This window comes from Hemiscyllium ocellatum, chromosome 16, assembly GCF_020745735.1.
Source record: "Hemiscyllium ocellatum isolate sHemOce1 chromosome 16, sHemOce1.pat.X.cur, whole genome shotgun sequence".
In the NCBI taxonomy this organism is placed as follows: domain Eukaryota; kingdom Metazoa; phylum Chordata; class Chondrichthyes; order Orectolobiformes; family Hemiscylliidae; genus Hemiscyllium; species Hemiscyllium ocellatum.
This window is the reverse complement of record NC_083416.1, coordinates 41,632,939-41,645,885: the sequence shown is the minus strand read 5'-3', so window position 1 is coordinate 41,645,885 and position 12,947 is coordinate 41,632,939. Positions and strand designations below refer to the sequence as shown.

The 12,947-nt window shown below is 40.6% G+C and overlaps 1 protein-coding gene across 3 annotated transcripts in view; it reads left to right on the top strand.

Moving 5' to 3' along the window:
• The window catches only part of dnajc18 (DnaJ (Hsp40) homolog, subfamily C, member 18), a 36,881-nt gene extending 28,002 nt beyond the window's left edge, over positions 1-8,879 (top strand). The window contains exons 8-9 of one of the 3 annotated variants that reach the window (XR_009645515.1): positions 631-773; positions 8,392-8,455. Coding sequence is in view for 2 of the 3 variants with exons in the window: in XM_060836790.1 (XP_060692773.1) it covers positions 8,392-8,516 (125 nt within the window). In the remaining variant the exon portion in view is untranslated. Of the gene's footprint in view, positions 1-630; positions 774-8,391 lie in introns of all 3 variants that reach the window. The other 2 variants (XM_060836790.1, XM_060836788.1) reach the window with 2 other exon arrangements.
• The last annotated feature ends 4,068 nt before the right edge of the window (positions 8,880-12,947 follow it).

The window sequence follows — 12,947 nt, the reverse complement described above, 5'->3', positions numbered from 1 at the left end:
AGCCCCAACACTTTCTAGCACAGCATACTTGTTTGAGATGGAGATAGCCACAGAAAACTCCTGAACTACCTGCCTTCCTCTCCTACCTTTCCTGGAAGTAACCCATCTACCTGACTGTGTATCTGTTGTTTTTCTCCCTTCCTGTAATTGTCATCCATCACACTCCCGGCTCCTGTAAATTTCTTATTGCCTCTAACTGCCACTCCAACTAATCCATACAATCTGATAGAATTCGCAACAAAACACCCTTGTTGTAGGCATATTCATCAATAACATGGAAACTGTCCCTAATCTCCCACATCTGACAGGAAGAGCACACTACTCTAGTAGAATCCATTTTTGCTCTTTAACAATCTATAGACCCAGAAAATAGTTTCACCTTATTGCTCTAAAAAACACTGCTCCGAGCTAACATGTACCTATGTTTTATGTGTTTAAAACTTAATCGATAGAGATCTCAATAAAACATATTATCAAAAAAAACCCACTCTACTTACTATTGCAGGTCAGAGATGGGGGTGATAGTGACTGAGTATTTATTTTGTGTCAGTGTTTACTGTAGAGAGTGAATGAAAGATATGAAATTTGGGGAAATACATGGTGACATTTTGAAAACTGTCCATATTACAGAGGAGGTGGTGGTTGGATGTCTTGAAACACATAAAGGTGGATAAATCCCCAGGACCTGATCAAGTGTGCCTTCCCTCTGTGGGAAGCTACGGAAGTGATTGCTGGGCCCCTTGCTGAGATATTTGTATCATCAATAGTCACAGGTGAGGTGCTGGAAGACGGGAGGTTGGCTAATGTGGTGGCACTATTTAAGAATGGTGGTGAGAAACAGCCAGTGAACTAAAGATTGGTAAGCCTGACATCGATGGTGGGCAAATTATTGGAGAGAATCCTGAGGAACAGGACACATTTGGAAAGGCAGGGACCGATTAGAGATTGTTGTGTGTGGGCAATCATGTCTAACTAACTTGATTGTTAATTCTTCAAAAAAAAAACTCAGTGGATTGAGGGCAGAGTGATGGATTTGATCTATATGGACTTCAGTAAGGCATTTGACAAGGCTCCCCATGGGAGACTGGTTAGCAAGGTTAGATCTCATGGAATACAGGGAGAACTAGCAATTTGGATACAGAACTGGCTCAAAGGTAGAAGAAAAAGGGTGGTGGTGGAGGGTTGCTTTTCAGACTGGAGGCCTGTGATCAGTGGTGTGCACAAAGTTTAGTGCTGGGTCCAGTGTTTTTTGTCATTTATGTAAATGATTTAGGTGTAAACATAGGAGGCATGCTGAGTAGGTTTGCAGATGACACCAAAATTGGAGGTGTAGTGGACAGTGAAGAAGGTTACCTCAGATTACAACAGGGCCTTGATCAAATGGGCCAATGGCCTGAGAAGTGACAGATGGAGTTTAATTTAGATAAATGTGAGGTGCTGCATTTTGGGAAAGCAAATCTTAGTAGGACTTACATACTTAATCCTAGGTCCTAGGGAGTGTTGCTGAACAAAGGGACCTTGGAGTGCAGGTTCATAGCTCGTTGAAAGTGGAGTTGCAGGTAGATAGGATAGTGAAGAAGGCGTTTGGTATGCTTTTCTTTATTGGTCAGAATATTGAGTACAGGAGTTGAGAGGTCATGTTGTGGCTGTACAGGACATTGGTTACACCACTGTTGGAATATTGCGTGCAATTCTGTTCTCCTTCCTATTGGAAAGATGTTGTGAAACTTGAAAGGGTTCAGAAAAGATTTACAGGGATGTTGCCAGGGTTGGAGGATTTGAGCTATAGGGAGAAGCTGAACAGGCTGGGGCTGTTTTCCCTGGAATGTTGGAGGCTGAGGGGTAACCTTATGGAGGTTTACAAAAATGAGAGGCATGGATAGGATAAATAGACAAAGTCTTTTCCCTGGGATGGGGGAATCCAGAACTAGAGGGCATAGATTTAGGGTGAGAGGAGAAAGATACAAAAGCGACCTAAGGGGCAACTTTTTTACCCAGAGGGTGCTGCCTGAATGGAATGAGCTGCCAGAGGAAGTGGTGGAGGCTAGTACAATTGCAACATTTGAGAGGCATTTGGATGGGTATATGATTAGGAAGAGTTTGGAGGGATATGGGCCGGTTGCTGGCAGGTGGGAATGGATTGGGTTGGGATATCTGGTCGGCATGGACGGGCTGGACCGAAGGGTCTGTTTCCATGCTGTACATTTCTGTGACTCTAGATAAATGCGATGTGCTGCATTTTGGAAAAGGAAATCAAGGCAGGACTTTTAAACTTCGTGTTAAGGTCCTGGGGAATGTTGCTAAACAAGCAGACCTTGGAGTGCAGGTTCATAACTTTGAAAGTGGAGTCCCAGGTAGATAGGATAGTGAAGAAGGTCTTTGGTATATTTTCCTTTATTGGTCAGAGCATTGAGTTGGGAGGTCATGTTACGGCTGTACAGGACATTGGTTAGGCCATTTTTGGAATATTGTGTGCATTTCTGGTCTCCCTCCCATATGAAGCATGTTGTGAAACTTGAAAGGGTTCAGAAAAGATTTACAAGGATATTGCCAAGGTTGGAGAGTTGAGTTCTGGGGAGAGGCTGAATAGGCTGGGGCTGTTTCTCTTGGGGCATTGGAGGCTTGAGGGATGACCTTAGAAGTTGATAAAATTGAGAGATGTGTGGATAGGGTAAATAGACCCTATCTATTTACCTAATAGGGTAAATTTTCCCTTGGGTGGTGGAGTCCAGAACTAGAGGGCAATGGTTTTGGGTGAGATGGGAAACATTTAAAAGGGACCTGAGGGACAACTTTTTCATGCAAAGGGTGTTGCGTGTATGAAATAAGCTGCCAGAGGAAGTGGTGGAGACTGGTACAATTACAACATTTAAAAGGCATCTGGATTGGTATATGAATAGGAAGGGGTTAGAGGGGTATGGGCCAAGTGCTGGCGAATTGGACTAAATTGGGTTGGGATATCTGGTCAGCATAGGCGAGTTTTACCAAAGGGTCTGTTTCTGTGCTGTACATCTGACTCTTAAGTCAAAAATTCCATATCCCACTCCTAACCTGGCAACTCCCATTCTCACAGGGTAGGATTGAGGGCAGTGTTTTGGTTAAGTGAGAGTTCTGGTTGCTGGCTATTTTCAATGATTCAATAACATTTTAGATTTTGTGCTTCTTGGAGTATGAAATCCTGAGTGAAAATCATGTGTTAAGACCCAAAACAGATATTGCTGGAAAATCTCATGAGGTCTGGCAGCACCTGTGGAAAGAAATCAATTACCATTTTGGGTCAAGCACCCCTTCCTCAGAACCGATGGTAGCTGGGAAAATGTCAGTGTATATGTAGAAGATGGTTGGGGGGGTTGGTGGTGATGGGGCGAGGGGTTAATGATAGGTGGGGATAATGCCTGAAGAGAGAGGAGAACAATTCAGCAGACAAAGGAGGGGATGACAAACTGGCTGGGAGGGTGAATAACTGTTAATGGGGACTGTTAGTGGTTGTGTTTAAAAGCCGATTAGTTGTTAACAAGGTCTGATATGTGGGGCTGGATGGTGTGTTGAAGTGGTAGGCAAGTGGGAGCTTTGGGTTTGTCTTGCAGTCAGAACATAAGTGTTGGTATGTATTGGTCTCTGTTAGTAGTGTGTTTGCTTTTTCAACGTATTGTGTTCTGTTCAGGATGACAGTCATGCGCCCTTTGTCTGCCGGTTGGATTACGATATTTTTGTCTTTTGAGTCCTTCCAGGGCTTTCCTTTCCAGTGTGTTGAGGGTGTTCCCTTCTTTCTTTCTGCTTAGTGTTGGTACTGCTGTCTCTGACTGCCTGCTAGATTTCTTCCGTAAGTCCGTAACTCTAGCTACCCTGCCATACATTAAGGATATATCAGAGATGACAGCCAGACTACTCTGGCCCCTAGGCATCATGGTAGCCCACAAACCTACCACTACACTGAAACAGCTCCTGATGAATTTAAAGCATACCATACCAATAACAAGCAGAAAGAACATCATATACAAAATATCCTGCAAGGACTGCAACAACATTACATTGGACAGACGGGCGGGAAACTAGCCAACAGGATACATGAGCACCAACTAGCCAACCAAACTACATGACCAACTATCACTGGTATCCATACAGGCTAAGATGGACACCAGTTCAACTGGGATAAGACATCCATCCTGGGACAGGCTAAACAAAGACATCGCACGGGAGTTCCTAGAGGCCTGGCATTCAAACCGGAACTCTGTTAACAAACATATCGATTTTGATCCCATCAATCTCGGAAAGAGTCTGAAGTGATATCTCCCATCGCAACAGACCAAGATCGATAAATAGCAAATGGGTTAGAACACCAGTGCTTCATCGGAGGCTCACTGATGTTACATAGAATGATGACAAAATGTCTGAGAACAAATCTACTAGCTCGGCGAGCAAACTTACTACCTGAATCTCAACCTGAGCTACAAATCTTTTCAAAACTCACAGGGTGGTACGTGTGTTTAGGAAGGTACGGTTGGCACTGATTTGAAATAGGTCGGTTCAGGAGACCACGATGGCTCAGTGGTTAGCACTGCTGCCTCACAGCGCCAGGGACCTGGGTTCGATTCCTGGCTCGGGCAACTGTGCAAACTCCACACAGACGTTCTCCCCATGTCTGCGTGGGTTTCCTCCAGGTGCTCCAGTTTCCTCCCACAATCCAAAAATGTGCAGGCCAGGTGAATTGGCCGTGCTAAATTGCCCATAGTGTTAGTTGCATTAGTCAGGGGTAAATAGAGGACAGGGGAATGGATTTGGGTGGGTTACTCTTTGGAGGGTTGGTGTGGATTTGTTGGGCTAAAGGGCCTGTTTCCATACTATAAGGAATCTAAAAAGAAATGTCATCTGCATAAAGAAGGACAAATCCAAGCCAGTTGATTTCCATCCCATTAGTCTCTTCTTGATTATCAGTAAGGTGTTGGAAGGTGTCGTTGACAATGCAATCATGCACACCAATAGCTGGCTCACTGATACTCACTTTGAACTTCTCCAAGGCCACTCAGATCCTGACCTCATTACACCCTTGCTACAAATGTGGATAAAAGAGCTAAAGTCAAGAACTGAGGTGAGACTGCCTCCTCTTGATGTCAGACCACTGTTTAACCAAGTGCGCTAAAGAAATGTCGCAAAATTGAAGTAATTGGGATTCAGAAATAAAGCTCTCCATTAGTTGCTGTTATATCTAACGCAATGGAACATGATCATGATTATTGAAGACAAATCTTCCCAGCCTGAACACCTTACAGTGTATCTCCTCTGTGAAGATTGATATGATTAGGCAAGAAGGACTGAGTCTGGTCCCATTTTTGAACTCTCCAGTTGGTCAAAAGATTTAAATTATTTTAAGTATGAGGCTTTGCCTCTCAATTAATAAAATATAATGTTTACTGCTATTATAAAAATATAGGTTGAGAGCCAATCACAAGCATATAGCCTTTGGGCAGTCGCAGATGGAAACTGACGTGAAGATTCTCATTGGTGTAATTCCACTTGGAGAGAACCTTTTCATGCCTCCAGTGGTTAGATTAGATTAGATTAGACTTAGTGTGGAAACAGGCCCTTCGGCCCAACAAGTCCACACCGACCCGCCGAAGCGCAACCCACCCATACCCCCCACATTTACCCCTTACCTAACACTACGGGAAATTTAGCTTGGCCAATTCACCTGACCCGCACATCTTTGTGACTGTGGGAGGAAACCGGAGCACCCGGAGGAAACCCACGCAGACACGGGGAGAACGTGCAAACTCCACACAGTCAGTCGCCTGAGTTGGGAATTGAACCCGGGTCTACAGGCGCTGTGAGGCAGCAGTGCTAACCACTGTGCCACCGTGCCGTCCACTAATGTGATATGGGGCTGAGGTTTCTGATTGCTTTCGTTGTGTTGGGGTGTGAAAAAAGTAATTTTAGTTCAGTTTTACTTTTGGTAAACCTACACTGGGTCAGGTTTTCTGTGTTGTTGGTTCCTCTTTTAAAATTATCTCAGTCCATGAGTATTCCAGGTATTAGAATAGACAATAGGATCCAAGGTTAATTGTCAAAATTGTTATAAAATAACAATATTGTGACGTGTTCTTGGCCAAACCATCTTCATCTGCTTCATGAATTACCTTCACTCCATCATAAGGTCAAAAGTAGCTATGTTCATGCAAGGCAAAACAGTCCACGTGCTCATCCACTACCATTCTTCTCTACTGTCTTAAACATTCACTTCCTCCACTATTACTGCACTGTTATGGCAAAAAATGTTTGCTATATACAAGAAATACTGGCAACTTTTCAAGGGTTCTGATGACCTCTGCCACCTAGAAGGACAACGACTGCATGTTGATTGAATACCTCTACCAGTGATGCTCACGTCCCATGAAATCACATTTTTTAAAAAAAGTGGTATTTGAACTATATTTAGTATCAATTGTACTTCCTTTTCTACTAAAGCAGCCTGTGCTGTTGCGCAGTAAGCCTTAGGCAACATTCAGTTGGCTTTGGAATGGTAATAGAAAATAATATTTTTGCCATACAAATTCCTGGTACTGACCACCTCCAACCAAAGTAAACGTAACCATCTTCCCTTGATGTTAAACAGCTTTCCCTTCACTGAATCCTCCACTATCATCAGCGTGGGAGTTAGCATTGGCTAGAAATGTAACTAAGCCAATGATATGATTAATGTTTCTTTAAGGTTTCTAACCTCTACATGTTAGAGGTTAAGAGTTCTGCAGACTGAACACCTCTGATCATCAAAGTTTGATCAACCATGTGTAAGGCTCTAATAGGGATTTGATGGCATATATGACACTGAAAAAGAAATCCAACACCATCCAATACTATCCAGTAGTTTTGATCAGCACCTCACCTACCTACTTAAATATTGATTCTGCTTTCACTAAGTCGTTAAGAGGCCATATAGGATACTTTATTAGCCAAGGCATTGAATTGAAGAGCAGAGATGTTATGTTGGAACTGTATAAAATGTTGGTTACTCCATAACTAGATTATTGTGTGCAACTTTGGAATTCTTATTACAAAAAGGATGTGATTGAACTGAAAAGGGAGCAGAATGTTGCCTGGGCTAGAGAGTTTATAAAGAGAGTTTGAATAGAACAGGGTTGTTTTCCTTAGAACAGGAGACTGAAGGGGAACGTGATTGACATTGAGGGGCATAGATAGAGTAGACAGGAAGGAACCTTTTCCAAGGTATCAATGACCAGGAGCCATAGATTTAAGGTAAGGGACAGGAAGTTTAGAAGGAACATGAAGAAATATTTATTTTGCCTGCAAGGTGATGGGAATCTGGAACTTGCTGCCTTTTTAAAGGTGATATGACGATTTCTATCTCTAACACTTAAATATTTAGATGTGCACTTGCGATGCCAAGGCATACAAGGCTATAGGCCAATTGTTTGAAAGTAGGTTTAGTATTGTTAAATGAATATTTATCACTAGCACTGACAGGGGATTTTCTTGTGCTTGAGAAATTTTAAGATTGATGCTCTCCCTGTGCACCATCTGCAAGATGGAGTCCAATTTGTGACACTGCCTTCTGTGTGCATGTCAACTAGCATCTAGAAGGACAGAGAAAGCAAATGGATAGGCATAGCAACGCCTGCAAGTTCCCATCCAAGACCGCCACCATCTTCACTTTGAACTAAACCATTACATTTTCACAGAAGCTGAGTTAAAATCCCAGAACTCCCTTGTTGACTGAACTGTAGGTGTAACTACATCTGATGGGCTGCAGTTGTTCAAGAAAGTGGTTCATTGTCACATTTTTGAAGGTATAAGTGGTGGGCGAAAATGCTGGTCTTGCCAATGAAACAGGCATCTGTTGAGTGATTATAAAGTACGCATGAATTCTACTGTGGTACTTCAAGGCAGAAGAGCTGGTCCTATGTAGGACAATTTTAATTTCTTTGTTTTCGTATCTGTTCTGAATATTGGCATGGTTCAATGGGCATTTTATTTATTTTGTATTTTTACCTTGGTTTTTTTTTCTGTACATCATTCATTCTGAAAATGTTTAATTTGGATAGTCTCTAAGCTCTCCATTTCCCCAAACTGTTTAAGATGGTTTGTTTTAGATGGAAGTGCATGATGAATTGTTCTGTTGTACTTGAGTCACTGTGTGGTGCTGGAAAAGCACACCAGTCAGGCAGCATCTGAGGGGCAGGAGAGTTGTACTTATGAGCAGAGTTCATAATCATTCTGTACCAAGCAAAATACACTTTCATATTTTGTTTAGTATGCATTTATGCAGCCACCAAGACGGTGCCCTCTGCTTTATTCTAATCTTATAATTGGATTGTTCTAAACATACTTTGTGTTGCAGGTATTATTCAATAACATAAGTTTGATTTTTCTTAACAGAAACTGATCTGCAGAACTTGGCCACTTTATACAGGGATGAGCGCCTGAAGCAGAAAGCTGAATCTCTTAAGACCGAGAACTGTGAAAAATTGTCCAGGCTTGTTGAACTTCAGAGGGGTGGATGACAACAATTGTAGCTTCATGTTACAAAACGTGGATTAAAATAAACGAAGAAGGTTCTATTCTGAGATTTAATATCAGATACAAACTTTAATTGAAACATAAAGGCATTTTTTAAAGTGTCATCATGCAGTGTGGTTCTAAGCAGTCTTGAGATTATTGGCTAAGTTAAATTGTTTCATAGTGAGCACTAAGGCTTTTACTAATCTTAGGTCAGTACTTCCTTTTTGCACATGGGGAATATTTATTTATTTACATTTAGGGTAGATAGTTTTAATTTATTTCTGTAGTTCTGTGTCTCACTCCAATTCCAAACTCGTTTGAATGTTTTGAACATGAATAGTATTTGTAACACATTACTGACTAGGTATTGACTGAAAAGTGTTTTCATTTTTTCTAAATGTTTTAATTGTAATTAAAGTATAGTACATTATTAATAAAGCATTCTCCATATTGATCAGTTTAATTATTTAATCACCACAAACATGTAGAGGTTGTCATATTTGAAGCTTTCTAATTTTCTACAATTTTTTAAAATTCCAAAGTTATTGTGCAAACCCTCTGTGACAATGAAAATTCTGAATAGTGCAAAAGTGCCAATCGAAGAACTTGTTTTTTATTTGGAAAGAATCTTGACTTAATCATATTCTAAAAGGTGCAAAGTCAGTAAATACTATTTAATGGGTTTGTGCAGCTGAATAACCTTTCTAACAACAAATTTCTGAATAAAAATAATTTGAGATGTTGATTAAATACAGAAATAATTTTAACAAAAAAACGGTATAATTGGAGCTATCATGTTGAGGAGTCTTTTCCACAAATTGCATGTGGTATATAAATTAGAGTATACTTGTTTGTATTAATATATTTTATAAATATAGTTCCAGATTTGCAACTAGTGCAGGAATTGTTGTATGTTATTATTTAATGTAATATTTATTGAAATCTATCATACTAAGATAGTGAAATTGCATGCTGTAAGGTATAAATTATTAACTGAATAAATCCCAAGTACAATATTTTTCAGTGGAATTATTGTATTTTGAGGTTTAAACAAATCAACTAATTGATAAACATTGTATAGTATCTAATTTCACAATCCCAATCCTTTGAAGCTGTTGGAATAAAATTATTTTTCAATGGTGAATAATTCAGTTTAAAAAAAGTGTAGTATTTGATTAGCTTATTCTTTTGTAGATTTGTCGTGTGTGTGCTATGCTACAGCTTCATCTACATTGTATAAATGACTGATTTTCTACTGATACCTAATAGTTGGCTTATGTATTAAATCTTAGAACAATCCCCACCACTTGCAGCAACATTTATTGGTCACAAATACTGATATTGACTTTTGTTATCATCAGTGTCCATAGCAAAGCAGCATGAAAGTGCAACTAGAGGCAATCAGAGTGATAGTTCAGGCAACTTCATTGCTGAATCTGGCAGAAGTCTTCATTTTTATAAGGAAATTTGGAGACTTATGAATTTAACTAGCTCAGTTGATTTGATTACTACTGTATAGCTTTTTACCATCTACCACATATTCATTTAACATTACCAAATGCACTGTGTCTGGATTCTTATAGGGGTGATGAGGGCTATGGAGAAGTATATAGGAGAATCATGTGAGAAGTTGAGTGAGGTTTTTCTGGACGTTAAGAGCAACTGGTTGTGTTTGCAAACAAGAGTTTGGAGCGTATAAAAGAGATTCTTGCAAAGCAGTAGTGAGATGTATTGTTTTTAGAGGGCATTATTGCATGTTAGTGGTCTCATTAACAACGAATCTCACCTCATTAATATGAGCCTTTCTATTATAGCATCTGCCTCAAGGAAACTAGTTGACCCGTTCCAGACAGAAGTCTGCATGTATCTGGCAACATCAGACTTGCTGCTTGCTCCTGTAGGTTATTATATTAGACATGTGGCAACAATATCTTTTGAAATGCTCCATGGGAACCCTGAAGCATGCACCCTACATTCACAAAAGCTGGTATCCTCTGTCACGTTCTCAGGACTCTCATGACACCTCTCTGATTGCAAGACACTTCTGCACTTTAAACCAGTGCCTTGGAGTGTAGCGACAATGGGATTGATAAGAGCTGTAAGAACAAATTGTGTGCAGGCACAGCATCCAGCTCATGGATTGGGCTAGGCTACAATTCTAGAAACCTTGCTTGCAATCTTAGTACTGTCCATTGGGGAGCTGAAAGTACAGGAATCTGGTCGGTACTTTTGTTGACTGGGGGAGGGCGTGGGGGGAGCGGGGTAGGAATGCTAGGGGATATGGAGTTCTATGTGGTGGGTTTCCACATGGGAAGGATGAAATACATATGGATGAAAATACGCTGCCTAGGTAATGCAAGGTAAAAGACTGTGGAGACTCCACATGAGTAATTGTTGACCAGGCCAAGACTGGTGCTGAGGGTATGCACCATGAATTGTAAACCCTTCCTTCACTGGCTGGCTGTTTGCTAGAAGTGACCTATAATTAGAAAATGCCGTGGATAACAAGTCAATGGATGGCAGAAAACATTGGTTCCACTTCTGCTTGACTGGAGAACAATGAAAGGGCAAAACTTTTCAAATATGCACTAGTAAAATACAGTATACTCAATTTCCAATCATGTCATTGAACATGTGAAATATTTGGGGCTCAAATGCTGGTTGAGGTGCTTTCCACAATGTCACTGGACCTGACAAATTGATCTCATTGAAGCCCATGTTATTCCCACTGATTTGCCATCTGCATTGAAAGTAGGCATGCAACACGCAGTGAAACCGTCTATGGTTGATGTAGGGCTGGGATATCTGAGGGTTCCTTTGGCTAGGAATGAATCTGAAGCAGATCCAGGCATTCTGTCATGCAGTCTTTTGTACTTGGCTGAACCCAGTTATTACTTGCATCCACAGAACGAGCCATTCTTGGTGAAATGGAGGAGATCAATTTAGTCCAACTTCACTTTGTAACACTGAGTTGTCTTGAGCAAGCTAAATGTTTTGGGCTGTCACGGTTCAGCACGATAAGGGTATGATTAATGATGTGATGGAGAGGGTGGTTAACTCTGTTCTGTAAACTGCTTTTTAAGGAAATAGAAGCAACTTATCTCAAAAACTTCTCCTGAGTAAGGCAGGGTCATTCTGATTGAGGTGTGTGGGAATTGAATGCTTCACATCTAGGGTGAGTTGGACATCAGATCTTAGGGAACGTGAACATTAGAAATTCAAGGGTAGGAGAATTGAAAACAAGATATTGGGAAGCAAGGCGACTTTGGCTTCAGTCAGAGGACGCTTTAGATATTAGATGTGGGTGGAGGTGTTAACTAGTCAATTTGTGGGAAATCAGATTGAGATGACATAGATTTGATGTGGGGCCCCCTGTGTCGAGATAACTTCCTAACTCTCATTTTCACCAAAACATAGAAGGCTGCTGGTGAAATGAAACAAGCTGTGCATGAGTCAATTAGAAGAGGATTAAAGGAAGAGGTCCTATAATGTCAGAAACACTGAGCACATAATAGTTTATTTTTCAAAAGTAAATGTAATTGGAAGCAATGTTTACAAATTATTTTTTGAAATTTGCATTAACATGTTACATAAGATGTGAAACTTGCAAGGGTTCAGAAAACAATTACAAGGATGTTGCCAGGGTTGGAGGATTTGAGCTATAGGGAGAAGCTGAATAAGCTGGGGGTGTTTTCTCTGGATCGTCGGAGGCTGAGGGGTGACCTTATAGAGGTGTATAAAATCATGAGCATGGATTGGGTAATTAGACAAGGTCTTTCCCTTGACGTGGGGGACTACAGAACTAGAGGACATAAGCTTAGGATGACAAAGAAAAAGTTTAAAAGGAAACTAAGGGGTAACGTTTTCATGAGGAGTGTGGTATGTGTATAGAATGACCTGCCAGAGGAAGTGGTGGAGGTTGGTGCAATTATGACATTTTAAAAGGCATCTGGATGGGTATATAAAGAGGAAGGATTTAGAAGAATACGGGCCAAATGCTGGCAAATGGGACTAGATTAAGTTAGGATATCTGGTCTGTGTGGGCGAGTTGGGCCGAAGGGTCTGTTTCCGTGCTCTGTGACTTTATCACTTTATGTAAATGAATAAAATAATGTAGACTGCATATTATAAGCTGTTGAAAATTATTTGAAACTTTATTTTCACAAAGATGTTACTGATTATAGGAATCAGTAATTTTAATGTAGCTTGTTAAGGCTAGTTAAAATGATGTCTGCTTTTACCCATTTTCTTAAACATTTAGGAAGAGGGGCATGTATGAATGTGTGGTGGGTATCAGAGAGGAAGGAGGTTGGAGGGAAGAAAGAGTTTAGTCACCAGGGAACATGGAGGTCTTGACTGCAATCTACCTATATGTGCAAAGTATATCAAAACACAAATTTTCTTATTAATATGATGTGTTATTTATGCTGTTG